General features: G+C 36.1%; 1 protein-coding gene across 6 annotated transcripts in view; it reads right to left on the reverse strand.

Annotated features, from left to right (window-relative positions):
• The window catches only part of FOXP2 (forkhead box P2), a 403188-nt gene that overhangs the window by 8932 nt on the left and 371756 nt on the right, over positions 1 to 22500 (reverse strand). For all 6 annotated transcript variants that reach the window (XM_085042895.1, XM_085042858.1, XM_085042864.1 and 3 more), the window contains 2 exons: positions 22391 to 22460; positions 21393 to 21556 (listed from right to left, as the gene is read on the reverse strand). In XM_085042895.1, coding sequence (XP_084899021.1) covers positions 21393 to 21556; positions 22391 to 22460 — 234 coding nt within the window. The remainder of the gene's footprint in view (positions 1 to 21392; positions 21557 to 22390; positions 22461 to 22500) is intronic.

A 22500-nucleotide genomic window follows, 5' to 3' on the forward strand; every position in this document is an offset into this window, starting at 1 on the left:
TGTGACACATACAGTGGCATTTGTTGAGTGCACTCTCAGCAAGTTTGCCAATCACACCAAGGTGAGGGGTGGCTGGCTTGGTGGAGAGAAGGGATGCTATCCAGGGGCACCTTGACAGGTTTGAGGAGTGGGCCCACATGAACCTCATGAAGTGCAACACAGCCAAGCATGAGATCCTGAGCCTGGGTCAGGGCAAACCCCAATACCAATACAGATTGGAGGATAAAGGATGTCGCTGTTGACCAGCTAGCAGAGTAATGAATGCATCGGTTCTCAGTGGCAAGAAGGAATGACCTTTATTGTTTTGATTTCATCACATATATAGAGTTCTCAAAAGTCACCCAAATTGGTCAATCAGAAGCCTTCCCCCAGGCCTGATTGGCCAGGCCTGCACTGCCCAAGTTCTGGGACACTGTTCCAAAAACATCCAAACTTTATCTTTATTTACAAAACACAAGAAAACTTCTCATGGGAAAAACTGTGCTAGCCACAAAAGGATTTGAGAGCAGCCCTGCATACAAGGACCTGGGGATAGTGGGGATGAAAAAATGGACTGGAAATGTGCACTTACCACCCAGAAAGCCAATTGTATCCTGGGCTGCATAAAAAGAATCATGCTCAGGAGGTTGAGAGAGGTGATTCTCCCCTCCACTCCCCTCTGTACTCTGCTCTCATGAGGTCCTACCTGGAGCTCACATCCAGCTCTGGAGTCCCCAGTACGAGACAGACATGGAACTGGTCAGAGCAAGTTCAGAGAAGGGCCACAAAAATAGTCAGAGGGCGGGAAACCTCTCCTATGAAGAAAGGTGCAGAGAGTTGAAGTTGTTCCGCCTGGAGAAGAGAAGGCTCCAGGAACACCTTTCAATACTTAAGAGGGTTATAAGAAAGATGGGGACTTTCCCCCAAGGCCTACAGAGGCAGGACAAGGGGCAACATTTGTAAACTTGAGGAAGGTAGGTTTACATTGGACATAAGAAAAAAAAATCTTTTACATAAGGACGGTAAGAAACTGAAACAGGTTGCCCAGAGAAGTTGTGGACGCCTCGTTCCTGAAAGTGCTCAAAATCAAGCTGGACGGGGCTTTCAGCAATCTAATAAAGGATACCTCTGCTCATGGAAGGGAGGAGGAGTAGATGATCTTTAAATGTCCCTTCTGTCCCAAAGCATTCTATGATTCATTGCTATGCTTTCCTTTCCATGCTTAAGAAATTCTGACTATACAGAAATTTTTTCCCAAATGAGTTCAATTCATTTAAGGTTGGTGTCCAGGTTGCTTTTATCACACTTCAGTTGTTGGAGTGCAGCCACTGCATAGAGCAGATAACATGAAATAGCCAATAAAAATGTACTACAAATTAAGATATTAGTTCCTCTTGTACTGCAATTTTTTTGCATTGAGGACCGCATTTTGCAAGGACAGTTCAAAGATTATTTTGATAACTAATCTGTGGAAGGATGAATAGCTTAAAGGACTAATCAGGATACAAAATTTTCATTTTTTCAACCACTCTTTTTTACAGATATAAACTAAAAATATATATTTTTATACATTTACTTTTCATTAATGGAAACAAAGATAGAATAGAGAGCATCATTATTAACTTCACAGACGTCAATAACTTGAGAAAACCCTGGTAGAGGATTAGGGAAAAGACTGTTATATGATGAATGGCTGAAAATTGGATGTCTTAGGTTACAGGAAGAGCAACAGCTCAGATGCTGGAGTTAAAAATTAGTACAGACAGTGAAGCACTGGACTAGGTTGCCTGGGCACCCTTGGAGTCCCCATCTTTTTGCACCTTTCCCAAATCATCCTTGCGGTTAGATGCACATTTGTGAGAAGTATGTTAAGTCCCTGTTAACTCTTCAGTATAACAAAGGGATGATGGATGCATCTCTCAGCAAGTATGATTATGACATAATGCCTCATCAAAATGCCTGTCTCCTTTGAGTAAGTGCTGGCAAAATACACCTCTGCCTGAGCTTGGGGCTGACAATACAATGTTACAAACAGAAAGCAAGTAGATGACTGCAGCAGCAGCAAAAATAAAATATGGCTATGCTAAATTATTTCAAAGAACTTTTTGGTAAAGATATAAACAAATGAACATTCTCATTTCCATGGATAACCTTCGTTAAAATTGATGGATCTACAATTATAAAGAAGACTTTTCCCATACCCCAGCACTTTCAAAATAATACTCCCTGTGAGAGATGTTTTTAATATAAAAGAAGGATTCTGATATCTTGCAGATCTGCCTGCTCATCTCAATACATTACTTCTTTGCTCATAGATCACAGAACATGAAGCTCCTCTATGTGTCTGCCTCAAACATTCACTCTTCCACATGCTTTACAGCTTCACATGAAGGTTTTTTTCTCACTCCTTGCAACTGGCAAACTGCAACTGCATACTGTATCCTTAAAGAAATGACTATTTATAAAATTTAATCAGAATAGCTGCCAGGAGACAGGTAACAGTTGCTGGACACTTACAGAGGCTTTATGAAGACTGTAGTCTGTTGGAGAAGAGCTTTGCAATTTCAAAGGAAAAAGAAAGATAACAGGACAGGCAGCTGAGGGATAAATATATACTAGGAAGATATGTATAAAGTAACTTCCAAATATTTAGAGATGAAGCTAAATTCTCAAAGCCTGCAAAAACTCATCTGATACAAGGTGAACTTGTCTTCTGAGTTTTGCACAAGATAAGCCTATTTCTGCCTTGGGAAAACGTGTTTAGTATGATAGCTACTAAAATACTGCTAAAATCTAGACAACAGCAACAAAACAAGTGTTACATTCAACTTTTAAACGCTAGAACGTGTGCTGTTGCTGACAAGAAAACAACCAGATCGTATAACCAAGTACATGATTTCTTAATTAAATTGAGTTGAGCTGGTGTCAACAAGGAGAAAATATACTTGACACAATATTCTCAATTATGAATAGCACATTTTCTACAGTGGATTCACTTCACATCAACTTTAACACAAGAGGATACCAAATAAAGCAAAACAGCAGTGAGAACTCAGGACAAGAAAATATAAATAATTACAAAAAGGTTTAGATTTGTTTAGTAAAATAGTGCTCATTCTAAGCTTTGAATAAAAGATTCAGTTTTTCTTTGGAAAACATATGAAGGTGGACAATGCCTTTTATAATCACCAGCACAGAGTTACTACAGCAATCCTTTCCTTCTTCCAAACAAGAGATCTAACAGTTTAAGTTTCCCTGTATATCTTTCATGTAATTCTATAGAAAGAAAGAAAAAAAAAGAATTAGTTCATTAGTTCAATTTCTAATTTTTTTTATGTGAAAGAGAAAAAAAAAAGGCAAGAGGTTCAGTGTTTAATTCTGAAAGCTGCCAGGAAAATTCCAGGATTCAACTCCTCTAGGATTCCCAGTGAACAAATTCCACAGTTCAGATCTGGGTCCTCTAAACATTGTTGCCCATATCCACCAAAAGTCTTAAATGTTCTGTTAAAATCATTTAAGAAAAAGTGCTGTGGGACATCATGACAGAGAGACTGAGTCTCCCAGACAGTTAAGTCAATGTAATGACTGGCACTGAAAATACTTTGCTTTTGGCTTTGTATTGAAGTGGTGGTAGATGTTGAGAGAGAGAAGCTGCCTAGGTCAATGTGCTTACTGTGAGCTTTGTAGCCAAGAATATGGTTTGCAGTAAGTCGTGTAATTATTTTAAGCTCTTTCGGATCATTTTTATTCCAGTCAGGGGTTGCAATAATCAGTCTAAAATCATGAAAGGATAATCTTTTTGCTGGGTTGCAGCTGAAAGTATTTTGTATTGCTATGGCGACTTAGGCACCTAGTAACACTAGGGAGTTTTTAACTTTGGTATTCAGTGGCACAAAGGGCAGTAAATAACATCATGTCTTGAAGTCCCTCCCAAGCTTATTTTGTATGAGACTTTAATTTTGATACTATTGACCCACTAGCTTTCCTAGTCACTTCATATAGAAGTGTATAAAGATAATGAATTTTCTAAAACTCAGATGAAGAAAGTTTTCCCAGGAGAATCTTTGGGACTGAACAATTTCTAAGCCATATGTGTAATGGCAACCTACACTGATTTTCTTATAAGTTTATGTTTGCCCGTTAAATAAATATAAATTCTTAAGAGTCAAAAAAAATCTGAACTAAATAATTAGTTAGCTCTCAAGCAACTTTAACTACATCCCAAATCAACTGATGTTCTGTTTGATCCATTCTTTCTCACAATTCTGTAGACAGCCTTAAGCCCACAAAAATTACATCTTCAAAACTACTTGGTTAGTCTGCAGATATTCCTCCAACTGTAATACGTATTCACTGTCTTTACTGAATTACAATTACTATGCTTCAGTACACAAAAAGAAAAAAAATGAACGTTATATTTATGTAACACAGTATCTTTTATAGAGCGTCACATTTCCAGTGTAACTTTTAACATCAGAGACCTGCACTTTTTATTTATGTTTTTGCTTATTACCAACAGGTGCCCTCAATTCTTATATGTTGTGGGCATCCTGAACTGTAGGTTCAGTTTTGATTCATCTACACAGTGTTCCATGTATACACTGGGAGAAGATCCACAGCTACAGAATTCTTTGAACTGTGAAAGTTCGTAAATATTTGTGTCCAAGCCAAGAAGGTAAGCTACCAAGCTCAAAGAATACTGTGGCCAATCTAATTATTTTTGTTTGTTTCCATATTTTCATATGTGAAAAATGTTTAAAATATTTATTTTTATCTAAAGCATTTTTGCTTTCTAAAGACTCCTTTGCATTAAGTGTTTTCCAAATGTAACCTGTTGAAATATATTATATACAACTTCTATTGCTGCCTTTTTTTCCTAACAGAGGTGAACTAGTACTTCCTCAGGAAGAGCTGTATAACATCTTGCCAATATAGCTATAGATATGCAGGATATCCTGCAGCAATTTAGAAAGAAAAGCTTTCTTATCCATTCCACTATTTCAGATTTAGAATTTTTATATTTATTCTTTTGTAGACAAATGGAGACAAATCCTCAAATCCTATAGTATTTTCATGTTATTTAATTTTTACTCTTTCTAAAGTTTTATGCTATTATAAACAGTTTATTTTTTTTAAGCAGAAGTGAACTGTTTATTGATGTGAATATGCACAGACACATAGGGAGATATTAATCCAAACATTGAAAAAGGGAAGAAAGTTTAAGACGAGTAATTAAATAAAAATTCAGTAATGCTATAACCATCACTGAATCCATTATTATTTCTCCTTGAAGACCAGGAAACACTTCCCCCATAAATTTATCACATATAGGGAAATGACAAAGAAGTAGCATTATTTCTAGATAAAATAATGCCTATATGCAAAAATCTGGCTTCAAACAAGAAAGGAAGGAACATCCTGCTGTCACATATCCTTGTCAGGTAGCTGAGGGTGTGCTACGTCATTTCACTAAAGAGAGAGGAAAGCTACAACATCCTGGTTGAAGAAGACCAGAAATATGATTCCTCTAGAAGCTCTGCTCTTCAGTGGGAGTGTTTATGGATGTGCTCTGTCCATCTGCCACTTTCAAATTACACCCTTCCATCCTGAGCCCTCCAAGAGCCATTTTGAGAAAAAAATTGGAATAACCTATTATTCCCTGAAATGCAACACTGAAGCAGAAAAAATACCTCTGGAATATACTTATTTTCATATTTTTTCATCCATCACCAAAAATTTCAAGTATACCATGGTGGAGTTGGGAGTTGCACTGACTTGGCAATGGAAAGCAGAGGCAACAAACAGTCCTAGCTAGCAGGCACTGCTACAGATGCTGACAGGAGATAAAAGTGCACAGGAATAGTTAATTAGGCCACTAAAGTTTGTCTTTAGTTCAGCGCTAGAGGAGATGGCATAAGATGGAATTAATGATCAATGGTCACAAAGTGCCTCTGGCGCATCAAGTAAGGTGTAGCAGCAAGTACGAATGACTTTGTGTAAGTCTATTATTGCTTTTACAACTTCTAAACTAGACTTTCCTATTTATAATATCTGTTGATAAAATTTTATCAGTCAGTGTAGAAGCAGCTAGTGCTCTTCAAGTTTTTGCTTCAATTACACTAGAATAAAAGGGAGGTGTGTTCCTTGGTGCAGGGGCAAAGAAAAATAATAAACACAAACCCCATAATTACAAATTGCCCAAAACTGGTCTTGCAAACAACTTTTATTTTGTGATACATTAAAAATATGTAAACTCAGTTATTGCTGTTTGTAAGATCCATCCCTTCTGTGAGCACCTGATATGACTTGACTAGTATCTGTAAAACAAATTAAAGAGCATCTTTCTAAGTCTGATTGCTAAAATTGCTATCTTGCTTCTGCTCACTCTCCCAGTGGTTCTGTTTTAAAGAAAACACACCCTAGGATCACTGGATAATTCAGGTCAAGGGCTCTAGAATACATCTAGGAGAACCCACTGCCTAAAGAACACACAGCTACAAAGTCCAGATTGCTTAGGATTTTATCCAGTCAGGTTTGGAAAACATTGGAGGATATGGATTATTCAACTTCCTTGTCAACAGTCCCATCCACTGCCTAGCTGTCCTCATAAGGAAAGAGGATGTATATCCATATATCTTTATATCCAGCCTGAAACTCTCATTTTAACTTATGCCCTCTGCCTCTCATTCTACCACCACAGTGAAAAGCCTGGTTGCACCTTCTTGCTAATCTTCCTGTAGGTACTGAGAGTCAGGTCCCCTCAAAGCCTCCTCTTCTCCAGGCTGATCTGGTTCAGCTCTCTCTGGCTGTCCCCAGAGGGCAATTGTTTCTGCTTCTGACCATCCTGGTAGACTTTTGCTGAACTAACCCAGTTTACTGCTGTAATTTTTAAATCTGAGGTGCCAAAGCTGGACACAGATGGGGATTTTCCTTCCTCAGTGCAGGACAGGGCATTTCATAAAGTTCATCTTCACCAAATCCTTCAGCCCATACAGGTCCTCTGAATGGCTATCTTACCTTTAAACATATTTAATGCTCCCCTAATTTGATATCATGTGCAAACCTAATGACAAAGATGTCCATCCTGGAGGACATCGATAAAGATGTAAACAAGGATAGGTCCCAGCATATTCTTATATTCCAGGAGAAATCAGAGAGTACTCAGATATTGTAAATGTAAGACCAGAGTAAAAGTCAAGAACAATTAATAACTGGATGTGAAGATCTAGCATGAAAATGGCAGAGGAAAGCTACTCTGTATATGTAAATGAGTGCCTATGTATATCTAATATCAGAAGGGAGTGGGGCAGCAGGAAGACTCTCATTATTACCTGAAAATCTGAGCTAAGAGAACACATAGTGCTATTTTAAAAAGAAGAAAATGCCACAAGCCATACAGGGTGCTTGGAAAAGAGGTACTAAGAGGGCTGTTTAATGAAGAAAATGGAAAAAGGAAAAAAAAAGAAAAAGAAGGAAGAGGTGATTTGAACTGTACCTTTTGGGTTTTAGGGGAATATAGATAGTAGAAACTATTAAGACATTACACTTACATTAGCAGGAAAAATAAAACCCAATCCTTTTTAAAAAACACTCACAAACTTATTGGTTAACAGGGCATATCCAATTAATCCTGACACAACTGAGAAAATATTTCTTGCTTGTATTTGCATGGATAAAACTGTTCTGGATTTCAACATTAGTGATTTTGCTAATGTTGTATACTAGTGAGAGTGTGCAAATTTTCAAAGACCTAAGAAAAAGATTTCAGATCTGTGAGAGCTCGTTGTCTTATTTAGAAAAAAGAAAAGGAAAAGAAAAAGAAAAAATATTAAAAGATTTGATGAATTGAAATTGAGAAATGGGACAGTAAGAAGTCACAAGAAATAGCAGATGGAGACTAGGAGTGATTCAGAGTGACTGAAGGCAGAATAAGAAATGAGGGAAAGCCGAAGACAAGAAGACAAAAAGTTTCCTCAGATGAGCTCCAGATTTCATTCAAGTCAATGGCAAAATTCCCCTTGACTTCGTTAGGGCTATGATTTCACTTCTGAAGTTTATTCACAACAGAAGATGTAAGTACAATATGTAATGCATCTGACAGAGCACTTGGGGAGAAGGGGGAATAACCAAAGGTGAAATACGTAGTGAATTACATATTTTTCTACCAGATGAATGAGGTGGAATAACAAGTATATGTAAGACCTGTAATTTTACTTGCTCTATGAGGCTTCTAAGAATAATGCTGCAGTAAACAAGGAGAGCAGATGGACGTATTTAAATTTGCAAATTCCTATGAGAAACTTCAAAAAATCTAACTCATACTGAAAGTAGATATGAAGATTTGTCAGTAATAAAATTAGTTAGATGAAGGAAGAACAAAAGATTATATCACAATATAGAGGTAGGTTAACAGCAAGAGATCTCTAAGATCCTACATTTGATTTCTATTTTGAATATAATTATGAACAACCCTGAAGATAACAACAGACTGAGATAACGACACTATATATACAGACTAGTTATATGCGAAGTTAACTGTGAAAAAAACCCAAAGCTGACAATTCATGGCAAAATCAATTTACTGCAACAAATAAAAGAAAGAATATAAACTACCCATATACATCCATCTACTATAACCACTTGGGAAATATATTATGAATCCCTCAATGGCGCCTCTGCTTAAGAAGTCAAAATCCAGTAAGTTAGACCAACTAGGAGGGAATAATGACAATGACAATGACAATTATATAAAATATGTTTATGTATTTATAAGTAGGCCCTCACTTCAAATTCTAAATTTAATGTACTTGACTACCCTTTAGCTATTACTCACCCATCTCAAAAACCATACAGAAGAATCCAGGAAGGAACAACAGAAATGACCTATGGCATAGGAAACACACCTGAAGGAGGAAACTTTGAATTGATTTAATTTAGCTGCCTCTGAAGTCAACACAAGAGTAGAGGCTTGGAGATATGAGCAATAGTGATATACTGAAATTACGGAAACATGGAAAGTATAGGAAACAAGCACATACCTTCACCTTACTCATACTTAAGGGTCACCCAATTTAATATGGCAGATTTATAATAATTTTATCCTTATAGTAATCACACTACTAATGTATTATAAAATTTAAAAGTACTGCAAAAGAGAAGTTTCTAAAATCCTTAGTATGTTACACAGTTAATGAGCTCTGGTTTTTAAAATTATTATGTACTTAAATCCTATTAAAAATATTAAATATTCAATAATTCCAAGATGCCATCTACCATTAATCCACAGGAAAAATGTTTTGACACATATTGACCTTCACATTGCAAAGCCAGCTAGCCATTAATTCCTGGAGACTAGGAGCAAACCTCTCATTTTTCCTTTCTATAGCATATGCACTTCCCAACTCAGGGATGACTTATCTGCTCATCTACAAAATATACAAATACATTTGATCCTAAACTGGCTGGAATTGGTGCTTGGTGCTTCCTGTCCTATCACTTTGGACCTGTCCAAGCTCATCCAAATACCAACTGGCTCTCTTTAAATCAGGGTCACCTAAAGCACACAGTTCCTGGTCAAAGAAAAGTTTGAAAATGGCCATTGGTGGCATATCAAAATGAGAAGGAAAATATGCAAAACAAATTTTGGAAGAATTTAATCTTCATAGTAACGAGTCTGAGTTGTTAAAATGTTGACAATAATAAAAAGCCCCCAACAACCAAACATGTTATCTTCTTCCTTTTAGCTTAGTTCAAAGAAATGAGAATTGCACAGAGGAATTTCTAGAGGACAAATTGACAGATTTGACAGTTCAATTTACCCTTAAAAAAATATTAAAAATGGGCAGTGAAAATATACAGAATTTTTTTATATTATGAAATTGCCTATTGTCTGGGGTTATTTTTTAAAAATTATTATTATTTTTAAACTTGGCATGAAAAGATTAAGACTATAAATAGGGATATCCTATTTGCAATAATATATTAAATTTTGAACATAGATAAAGACATTATCTTTCTGAAAAACTGTCATATTAAGAATACACTTTAAATATCAAATGAGGCTTAAAGCTCATCTACAATTAGCCCTTCTTACAGGATCAAAATTTTTAAGAATCAAGTTCTACTTAAGAAGATGACATTAACAAAGATTTTCTGATTCTAGCAACTCTTACTAAAATTCCCATCCTTGACATTTGCTTGCTCCCTTTGGTGTCTAAATAAATGTATTTTCTCTGTGATAGAAACAGAAAAAAGTAGAAAATTGACTAGAAATTTGCTTAGGGCACAGGCCTCTAAAGTCTTTCAACCCATCAACTGCATCTAGTTCAAACGCCTAAAGTTAACATGCTAAACAAAGAAAAGTATTAGGGAGAAAGAGCACAGAAGTTTTAAGGCAAAATTTCAAAGCAAAAAGACAAAGTACTAGAGATTTCAGCGTGAATATTTTTGGGGTTATTGAAGAACCATAGAAAAAGAGCAAGACCAGAAACAACAAAGTTCAAGACAAGAGGCTGTAGATCTGGCATGCTCTGTAGTGTCTAATGGTTGGGAAGTTTTAAAAATTGTACCAGTTACACAGAAACTTAGCAGCAACAACTAAGTACCTCAGTGTTATTTGTGGGTTAGAGCAGATAAATAATCTCTATGCAAAATGTGGAAAGCTATTCAATGATCCAGGAAAAGCTGAGGGAGAATTTGGACTGTGCTATATGTTAGGTTCGTACATTCTAATATAAATACATGCTATATAAAATGGTTTTTTTTTAAATTTCTGTTGAAAACTTTTACATCAATAAAACTCTTGGGAAACAGAGATGATCAGATAGATGGTATGGGACAACTCCCTCAAGGGAGTTGACTGCACCTCCAAATTTAGTGTCATTGGCAAACTCACTTAGTATCCCTTCCTGTCCTGTGTCCAAGTCAGTCACCAGTCTGATGTCTGATGTCACCCTGTTCACTGTAACCCTTTGTGCCTGACCCATGAGCCAGCTGCTCACCCATCCCATGATGTGTTTATCCAGCTGAGTGCTGAACATTTTGTCCAGGAGGATCCTGTGAGAGACAGTATCAAAAGCTTTACTGAAATTCAAAATTACTACATCTCCTGGCCTTCCTAGATCAGCGGGGTGGGTTACCCTGTCATAGAAAGAAACCAGGTTTGACAAACTGGACTTCCCCCTCACAAAGCCATGGTGGCTGTGACCAATGACTATGTTGTCGTCCTCTTTTTTTACTCAATACTCCCCAGAATAAGGTCTTCCATGATTTTTCTGGACACTGAATTGAGACCAACAGGCCTGTAGTTTCCAGTGTCCTCCTGCCTTTCTTGGAAACATTCACCAGTTTCCAGTCAGCTGAGACTCTCTGGATTCCCAAGACTGCTGGCCTAGCTGGACTAGCTTGGTCTGCTAGAACAAGTCTGGAGAAATGCCAGCCCTTTAGTGAGTTTTTTGCTGAATAGCTGATGGTAGCATTTAACAAGTAGAACCACACATCACACTCAACACAGGCAATTATATCAAACTGACCTGTTTAGGACTTTCTGCATTGCCCTTGCTGACATTTCTCACATCAGATGAATTTTATGTTCACCACATATTTCTCTGTGAGGCCAAGTTTCAATTCAATCTTTAAAAAAAGAATGCTTAAAAGTATTCAGCAATGATAGCTGTTCCAAATAACAAAATAAATATATATGGACAATTCCTCTACCTTTGTAAAACATGGCGTACATGAAAAAGCGCCTACTTTTTTAAAATTTGTGATACAGATCAAAGGAAACAGGGTTAGAAGGGACTTCAAGAGATCATATAGTCTCTTCATTTCCTTTCCCTACCCCAAAGTAGGATCATTTATACTTATTTCACTTTTGACCACTTTATTTTTAGAAGCCTCCAGTATCAGTGGTTCCAAAGACTTTCTGTGCTGGCACATACATCAACACTTAACTATACTAAAGTCATAAAGGTGGGGGTTTTTTCCTGGTGTCTATACTAACTGTTCTTGCCACAATACTAATCAATTATGTCTTGTCCTGTTCCCACTGGACAAGTTCTTTCCCATCTTCTCTGCACAGTGTTCTATAGGTTGTCATTATTTCCCACCTAGTTCCTCTCCTCTCAAAAAACCCTAGTGTTTTCAGTCTTTCCCCAGTCTTCCGAAAAGACCAATCAGAAGAACTGCAAGGAAGACAGGGCTTACTTTTATGTGCAACATTCCTGTTAAGTATGCTCTCAACAACCAAGTACCCTTGTCAGCACACATATGCCACCAGCTACAATTTCTAGTCTTAAGAATGCATCCAGTCATCCAGTGCATCCAGCCATTCTAACTTTTTTCAGAACATTTCACCAAACTGTTAGCATATGAATATTAATCATGCCTCCTAAGTAATTCAATTACTACCTAAGATTGCAAGAGTTTGGGGCAGGGATTTGACAAACCTTTTTGGTTTGCCTTTGTACAGCACCTTCCACAACAGGGCCCCCAATCCATCTGCAATTGTGTATATTAAAATAAACCATAACAGTTCAGCTGAATATAGCTGAAATATGCTTTTTCCCCACAGGAACAGAGACAAAGAAGAAACACATTATACACAAGTACATCTGGAATTCTTCAAAAACCTGTTGTACCTACCCATATAACTAAATCCTAACTGAGTCTTCTTTTTATGGAATGGCTTGTAGACAGATGAGGAAAATGGACAGTCTGCTGTATCAGAAACAGTCTGTTTGGTCTACAAAATGAAGATTCAAAGCTCACAGTGTGCTCTCTAGAATACGTTTGAGAAACATGAGGAAGAGTAAAAGAAGACTCTGTAAACTAGAACTGTATCAGTGAAACTAAAGTAGAAAATAATTAGTCTGGAATCAAAGGAATGAAGTTTCGCAATGTCTTTCAAATTTGAGATGGACTACGGTAATTTTAGGAGAGAAATTGTAATATATGGTTGCCCACAACATGACTCTTATGTCTTGTGTTCTTAGAACAAGAGGAGATAAAAGCTCAGGGATTGTTTTTTCAGCTATGATGTCTGATAATGGTAAATTTGCAAGGAATGAAGAAAAGGAGGGGCAACATGAAGAGAAACAATAATTTTTTGGGGGGGAAGGCCCTAATTACCCAGACTACTACAATAATAGCATAATACTACATCAAATAAACATATCCCCTTATCCATCTCAATCACAGGCTTATTAAAGTCTTTGAAAAGTATTCAGTGGAGTAAACACGATCATACAAAGATTCTGCAACATCATTAAATCCTTATTAATGGGTACAGTGGATCAATGAACTTGGTAAAATCTTGGTATAGGAGGGAGACTATTGGATATGTTCAGTCTAATTTAAGACACCCTTTTAATGCTGTTGCTTATTTGGAGGAAACCACCAGAATACTTGCGTTAATAACTGCAACAGAAATTACATAAGTGTCTGTACTACACATATGCATTCCCAGCACTGATCTAAATCAAAGACTTTTGTTAGGTGCAACTGCACTTCACCAGAAGATTGTGAACATTACTTTTACATACGGACTTTACCAGGTATAATCATATCTTTAGCCGTCTTGAGATATAGTAACTTCAATGTGACATACACATGGGGTTTCACATGGGATAAAATCTTTTTATTAAGCCTTAAAAAAAACCAACCCTGCACTGGAATTTTTAGTCTTTTGAAATTGTAAAGTGCCTAGTTTTCTATGAATTCTAAAGATTAAACAATAGTCAATACTTTCTCAACATTATGTCCTATATTTTCAAATAATGCTCGGATTTTTTGATCATTGTTTAAACTAGTGGTGTAACTGTTATCAGTTGGATATAATTGTACATTTTTATTTGCATTTTTATGTGGTAAGTGTAAAGACACATTTTGAACATGTGTATTTAGGAAATAGTATTTAGACAGTCCACTTTCAAAATTTCTTAAATTTTGGCTTTTAATATTATGGTTACTTAAAAAGCAAATGCAATCATCAATAGTGGGCAAAATTTGTTACTGTCTGTGCAGTTTTAGAAATACACTTTAATGGCACTGTCATGTCAGCTTTTCCACTGTAGAAAGACAGGACTCTCTTATGAACTAATTTTAGGAGTTACACAACCACATTGCAGAGAGATTTAGCTGTGCAACTTCAAACAAATTTTTAACATCTGCAACAATACTTAAGATGATGCCTTTTCTTATACAGACCTTTTATGTGAAAAGCAAAAGTGTCTTGTCCATACACTGAGAATTCATGACAGCAGTACCACAAAGTATTCAGCAAGACAGCTTCCAAAAAGATTCTGTGAAACCCCACAGGAGCCTACCAACTTCTACAAGCCATGCTATGGGGATCTGACTCTTTTCAGCTGAAGGCACTGTATCTCTGGAGTGATCTTTTTGTTAAGAGCATTGGGAATGTACTCTAGAAGTGCAACAATTGGGGCTGGAATAATGTAAAAAAGAAATAGAAACTTCTGATGTAAAGTAAGACATGTAACATTTAAGAAGCTAGAGACAAAATGATAAAGAACTGGACCATCAGTGTTAGAAAATAAGAAAATGGATGAGCAGAAGAAAATGTAGAGGACAAATGGACCAAAAATAAAGTACTGTAAAATAAAATTTAAAAAATGAGAATACAAATATTTAGGGAAACATGCAAGTGAAAAGTTGTTTCAATGGGAATGGTGGAAAATATTATTAATCAAAACATCATTGCTTATATTTCCATTAGTGTCCACATGTGAATGGCTCAGTACAAAAGCCAAAATTGTTTCACTGCATATTTTCACAATAGAACTTCCTTCAGTGGGAATATGCTCAGACAAAAGCTATAACCTTTAAGATCCCATTTCCTAGCTGTTCCTCTTTTCATATAAAAATAAAAGTCAATTGTTGTCACAAAGTCTCTTTGCCCATTATCATCCTTATGTTAGATTTATGAATAAAAATGTGTGAAATTAAATTATACAGGCATTAAAATATCATGTGATTAGGTGAAACATTTTTGATGAACAAGGATACCCAGAAATACTGCAATTGCTACCACATTCATCTGCTCAATTACATGCTTCTCACCTATTTAATAATGCTTGTTACATCCCTGTTAATTGATGTGTTTCGCGAGTTTATTTTCTTATATACTATGTCAAGTCTTATACAATGAACAAGAGACTTGGATCATAGCAGTCCCCTAGAACAGAACAAGCCTCCAAGGTAAATGCAAAGAGATCATGAAATGGGACAATGAAACGATAACAAAAAAAAAAAAAAAGAAAAAAAGAAAAAAAAGAAAAAAAAGAAGGAAAGACAGGGGATTGGAACATTATGAAGTTAAAGAAACAAGGGAATGAAAGGGATTAAAACTGAAATGATAGGTAACCTACTGTAAGTGGTGTGAAAGCTTAACAGTGGGGGACTGGAATAATCAGATATGGGAACGACCTGACAATGGAATGCTTTCAAACTGAAGCACCTCAAAAGTAAATGATCTTAGAGCAGAATAATCATATTTGCCTCTGGGAATAAAATTTAAAGATAAAAAAGTTTGAAAAAAAAATAACAAGTTTGATGATTATGCAGATAGAACTGCAGAGAGAAATGATCCAGTCAGGGCAAGAGTGAGAAAAGGTAAAGGAGTAGGGTTGAGAACAACAGGAGAATACAAAGGAAAAGGTGACTGAAACCATAGATACTTGGAACTCACTTTTTCCACACAAACTCGAAGATGAAGGACTACACTGGATAAGGTCTTTTTTTTTTTCTTTTTTTCTTGGTTTTTTTTCCAGATTGATTCTTACCCTTGCTCATTTTGAGAAAAGTTATTCTTTCTCATAACAACCTAACATAATATTTTCTAGAAACAGCTTTAAAGATCATGTAATATATATGTGTGTCATGACATTTGGCTTCAAACAATTCCCATCTTACAAAGTACAGCACTACAATAGCTGAACACAAAGAGTCATATAGGAGATGATGAAGGAACTCACTTTTTGAGAAGTGACTCTAAAGCCTTATTTCTTGTTTTCACTGTACTTTTCTAAAGAGCTGTCAACAGCTAAAATTCTAGAAATCAGAATGACATGACTCCAGGACTCTGGATCTGCTGTTACAAAGTAGATTATTTAAGTAAGTCAATTGAGAATGAGTTTAGCTGCATTGTGCTCAGTCTACTCTCTCACAGGGTGAGCAGGGAGACAACCACGATGACATGTTCCTTCCACAAAACCTCAGCAGAGGGATATCTGCTTTCCCTATCACCTTTTCTAACTCCTTTCACTCCTTATTAAATGACCTGCAGTGAGTTTTAACAGAATGGTATAATTGCCCCATTGTTTCTTATGGCAAGACTACATTTTCTCAGTCTGCACTCTTCCTTGTTCATGACCAATTCCCTTTCTTATTACCAATTTCTTTCAGTTGCCGCAACTGCTATGAAGCTTTGCAGATTAAAATGGTACCTTTTCCCCTTAGGATTTACAATGAAGCAAAATGGCATTTTGCATGATGCATTTGCCATGACCATGAGGACAAGTGAAGCGCTAAGTATTCTGGTGATAAAAAACCCGGGTCTGTGCCAGTTGCAATAATCACTTATGTGTAATCACTCTAGTACAAATGCAGAGACAAACACCAGAAAAATAGTTGAACTTGATTTGAATCCCTTATTTGCCTTTCCCAAGAACGAGAACACTTGAATGTATAATAGAGACATGAAAAGTAATAGCACAAAGTTGATTTCATTATGATCCTGATGTTCATTTGAAAATCTAAATCTATTAACTCTGGAAGAACTGACCTTCAAATCCTTCCAAAACTCCTCAGCAGTATGCTGTGTATTACATACAGGTTAAAAAGGAGTTGCATTTTCACTAATGCATGAACGGTCATTATTGTTCCTAAGCACCATTTCCTGTCTCATCCAATGCTGTTGTTTCTACAGGAATAATAAAAGTTTTTTCCAATGTTTCCCACAACCCAGCTTTAATTGCACTTGTTTGGATGCTTGCGGTTTCTTTTTTTAATTCAGAAGTCTGCATTTATACTCCAGAAGTGTGTACCGTGGAATTTACAGTTACATCCATGTACAACTGTTATGTAAGATTAGCAGCATCTAGTTCTACATAAATAATGAATCTTTGTGTAAAAATATCTTCAGTTCTGTTTGTCACTTTGAAACATATTGCCTATCAGCTCTTAATCACACTAAGTTTGGAGAAGTAGTCCATGTTGAAATGATGAAGGAAAAGAAACAGTCTTAAGAATTGACTTAAAATACAATTGACTGACATTGATTGTTGACAACTGATCTTAGAAGAAACTTAAATTTTGAACAGAACATATATGGCTAGCACAGGTCTTTCCCATGAGAACATTCTCCTGTGTTTTATAAACAAAGATAAAGTTTGGATGTTGTTGAAACAGTGTCTCGAGATTTGGACAGTTCAGGCCTGGCCAATCAGGCCTAGGGGGAGGTTTCTGACTGACCAATCTGGGTGACCTCTGAGAAGTCTATATATATGTTGGATTCAAAATAATAAGGCGCTTTTTCTATGCCACACTGAGAATCCGGGTTTTCCTTCTCTGCTAGTGGCTCAACAGCGACAAACATATATGCTCACAATAAGTAACACATTTTCTTAGTGAAGATTTATGTCAAGGCAGCACTCAGTGCCTACATACCAGGAATCAGATTTGAAGACCAGTCAAAGATAGAACTTGGATTTAATACTGCTGAAACACAGAAAGTAAACCTAGGACTTCAGATCCCACTACTCATGTGCTGCATACCGGGTCATGGAATTGCCACCTTTCATCATACAGAGAAAGGAAACTGGGACGATCACAGCATAAAATTTCAGATGCATTATGCAATTATTAATATAAGAGTTACCCCAACTACCAGGCCACGGTTATACTGATCACCTGCAACTTACTGCTGTATTTTTAAGTATTCAAAAAGCATAAGAAATGGAGCAAATTATATTTCATCACTTGAGGCCAAAATTTTAGAGGTCTTAAAGTGCCCTAAATACATTGGCTGGGACACACGGTACTTAACAAGCACTTAAGTGTGATACAGTTACTTGAAGTTATAGAGCTACTGTCTTTCTCTAGTCAGTGAACAGAGACTATTTTCTAAGTAAGTTGATTTGCCCACCCATGTTAAGATACCTGGTCACAGATGAGTAAATTAATGACTTTAACTGCTCTTACTACTCTGTTTCTCAAAACTAGATGTGAAGTACTAGGTTTATATCCAAGTATTAGGTTCATATCCATGGACAGAAACTATTATCCAAGGACTGAAACCATTTCTCCACCTTAGGACACTGGGTAGATAAAGCACTACAATAACAGAAGTCAGTGTGTCTGATAATGTTCCAATGCTCAACCACAGATTTACTGATTTCTACACACACACACACAAAATATGTTTATAAAAAGAAATATTTATGCTAAAAACATTATTATGATCATCCCAAAATAAGACAGTTTTGCCATCATATAGTTTTATCATAACTGATAAAATGACAGCCAGTACAATTTTAACAGCCAAATGCCTAACTAAGCTGCTTGACTTTGACACTGTCACTGTCACTTTTCGCATTTCCTGCTGAAATACCAAACAAATGCCTCTCCCTGGAAGCTTGTCTAGAATCCAAACTCTGTACCTTCCCAACTGAATGCTTTGATCTCTAAATTGCACACAACCCCTTGCCTCTTTCCCTAATGCCTTGCTCCATTGTTGCTGGATGTGTGCCACCTACAAGATGGCAGGCAACATAATTGCTCAGCTACACCTGCTGGTGTGACTAGTACGCTTTCCTGGGAACCAGGAGATGGAGGTTTAATCTACTCAGAGATAAACAGAGCCTCCAAATTCTTCAGTGAGTGCAGTAATTATCACACCTCAAGAACCCTTCTCTAGAGGAGAAACACCCACACGTCCTGGGTGAACCTTCTCAGGAGACTAAAAGTAAGTAGGTGCTTGTGCCAGTAAAACACTTTTTTTCCACTAGTTTATTAACTATTTTTCAGTTAAAAAAAAAAGATTATGTCATCTGTGTAGGTAATACAAAGATTAAAATGTGCTGTTATTGTTTACCATATTTCTCACTTGTTTTACTTTGGTTTTGCTTCACCTATACTATTTTCTCATTTTCTTAAGTCATGCTCATTAACAAAAATCAGGGTCCCTGACCAATGGTCCTGGAGGCAAGGAAGAGGCCTTTTCTCTTCCTTGGTCCTCTGCCTTCTGTGCAAACCTCTCCCTACCCTGACCTTTCCTTGCAGATTGTATTCATTCCCTTTTTCCCTCAGCAAAGAAAAGGAAAAAATGTCACAAGTGAGTGGGTATCTAGTCATAGCTTGTATCTTTTGTCTGACGGCTCATGGTCTCACAGAAGCCCAGAATTCTTGCACTAAGTTTGGTGCAAAGGATGAATGAGCATAGATTCTTTATCCAGTGCTGTCTCAGGGCATTTACATTCTTTTGCTTTAATCTATAAAGAAGTGAGCAACATGTCCTCACAAGTTTCTCAGGAGTCACCACAGCAAGTCCAGAAAATGCCTGTTGTGACAAATGACACATCATAAAAATAAGAGAGGAAGGCTGAATCTTGATTTAGGGTGTAACTCAAGGTATTTGCCTTTGTTATAGGCAAGAATTGCTACAATATGCAGTATTTTAGCTATAAACACAGCTATAAATGCAGCCATATCTACATAATCATATGCACAGATATCACAGTTTATCCAGCAGAACGGCAGACAGAACACAGGATATGTAAACAGATCTGCCTAACACTTACAAAACAACTTTAATAGCAAGTGTCATTCTTTTCTGTAAAGTAGCTGTTTTTAACACACATGATCTAACTCTTGTTTGCTCTTTAAAGTTTTATTGTCTTGGCATTTTATACAGGAAGAGAGCATTAGCATACTCAGGAGAACTGCTAAAAGTAAAAGGCCTCAAGCTACCCACGGCATGGTTGATAGCATAAAGCATGGGATATAAAAACTTTTGTCTGATTGCTCACTTTACTTGTTTTAGAGTAGTGTTACTCTCAAGAGCATATATTCATGTTCTTTCTACTTCAAGTTTTATTACTTCTTTTGTATTATTTAATACATCTAAAGACACTTCCAAAAGACAAATTTTTCCATTTTGAAAAAGTAATGGTTTGGAACCTGATAAAATACATGAATGTTCACAGTGTATTATTTTCAAAGGCAAGTAGAATAAATGTGCAATAAAACAATTAAATGCATGACAATAAACATTTCTATGTGATCACAGATATATTAACATGCCAAACAAAAGAAGAAAAAAATCAGTAAAATACTTCCCCTAAAAAAAGGTCAGATCAAAATGGATACTTCACACATCAGAGCATAAGTAAAAAAGGGAGTCTGGTCTCAATTACTGTTACTGTTAAATATCCCACTCTAGCAATTAAAATGAACATTTAAAATGTGAAAGAGAAAACGGAATGAAAAAAGGCAAACGAGATCAGCTTTTTAAAACATAAAAAAAAAGATGCCATAATTGTAGATACATTTTAAAAATCATCCTACGGTAAACTTAAAACTAAGTCTACTTAGATATCACACTGCTAATTATTATATAAATAACCTGAGAAACAATACCTCCAAGATACATGTTTTACTATTTAGTAAACAAGAAACTGCCATGTTTGACACCACTGATTAAGGCCAGGCATTTCTAAGGCTTCAGACACATTTCTGAAATCCACAATACATCAATTTTTAATACTTCCACTCTCTCAGCTCCATTAAAAAGATGGTAGGGGAAAGAATTTAGAGTAATTAATGATATAGTTAGCTGCTAAATATTAATAGGAATCGTAGTCTTGCATAAAATATAACATATAAACCTTGCCAATACAGACGCACCAGTAATTAAACTTGAATATGTAATTACACTGATTTATATGACAGGCAAAAAGTTACACTTTACTGGCTTCTATGTAAACTGTGGGCAACAGTTAAACTTTGCATTTTATGGTTTATATAAATGGGCAATATCTCTACTACAGTTCATAAATGGTTTAGAGACTCATAGTTAAAATTACAACTAATTCCAATGTGAACATTCTGACTGTATCTTACAAACCAGGCTATGAAAATGACCACAGAGATCAGCCTCCCATTACGTTCAATCCTTGCAAGCAATTGACAATGTTATAAAAAAAAAAAAAAAAAACCTTTCACCAATCTTACTACAAAGTAAATGAAGACTTCTCTATACAAATGTTTTAATATAAATGTTTAGTTTCAAATATATAGCTCCAGATGTTTCACTTACCATCTTTCAAAACCCTTTTAAGTAATACTGTGCCTCAGACTGAGGCATTTTTCCTTGGAAAAAAGCTAACTGCACTTACATGTGAGGCTGAGGAGAGCAGCCTGGACTGCTATTTCCATTACTGTCAATGTGATCCAGCGAACCATTGAGATCTTCATGGACTGCCTGCAGTAAGCCACTGGATGCGTTATTTATCAGTCCTGGGTTACTAAGCAATGGTAAACTACTCTCTGCCAGTGCAGCCTACCAAAACGAAAAGTAAGACCAAAATAATTAGTTCCATACATATAAATAGCACTCATACACGTATGAACATTTAGAGATATACACAATACAGAACAGTTCATTTTGAGTAGTTGTTGAGGTGGTCAGAAGAATTTTGTGGATTTCTAATTATTTTCACATTCTGAATATAACAGCATTTCTACTTCTGGTTTACTATTTCTTTTGCTTAGGTTTCATTATTTTCCATTATTACCTATGTTCTGATATTCATGGTACTTTCTGGTCTTATATCAATTTTTTACTTTGAATTACACTTAACCCCTTTGCCCTTCCACACAATGTATGGCTCCTTTATAATGCAAGCAGCTGCTATACTTTAAAAAATGACCAGAACTTAACTCAAAATAAAAAAGTCCTGACATTTGCCTCTTCTGCATAAAAATTATATATTATAATTAAACTTTAAAGTTTTTGCCATGAGCACCATGTTCCCCAACACTATGATGTGAAATCATTTATGACAGCTTGGATAAATATTAATGCATATCCACATGCATTTGCAAAAGCTTCTATCAATCTAACATTTGCAGCAAAACTGAATGTTCCAGATTTTGCCACAGGGTGTCCTTCTTGCTTCTTCACATCAAAAGTAGCATGAATAAGAACTACTACTTGCAGTGCTAGGTAATACAACTTACTTGGATGATAAACCCAACTATTTAGAATGACCATCAGGTCCACATAAACATAAAGACAGGTAATTCTATACCAATGTATAGTCAGAAATTAGATATATCACACAGAGGAACATAATCAGTGTGTGCAAAGAAAGAATTATTTAGTATTTTTTACCTGCAAGCTTGCATTAAGAGCTGCTCCATAGCCTAAGCTGGTGGGTATGTTTTTCACTAACGTTGGGCTTCTGAAAATAAACGATTTTTCAAAGTTTAAAAAACAAGCAG

This window comes from Lichenostomus cassidix, chromosome 1Aa (genome assembly GCF_008360975.1).
Source record: "Lichenostomus cassidix isolate B80296 chromosome 1Aa, HeHo_3.0, whole genome shotgun sequence".
Lineage (NCBI taxonomy): Eukaryota > Metazoa > Chordata > Aves > Passeriformes > Meliphagidae > Lichenostomus > Lichenostomus cassidix.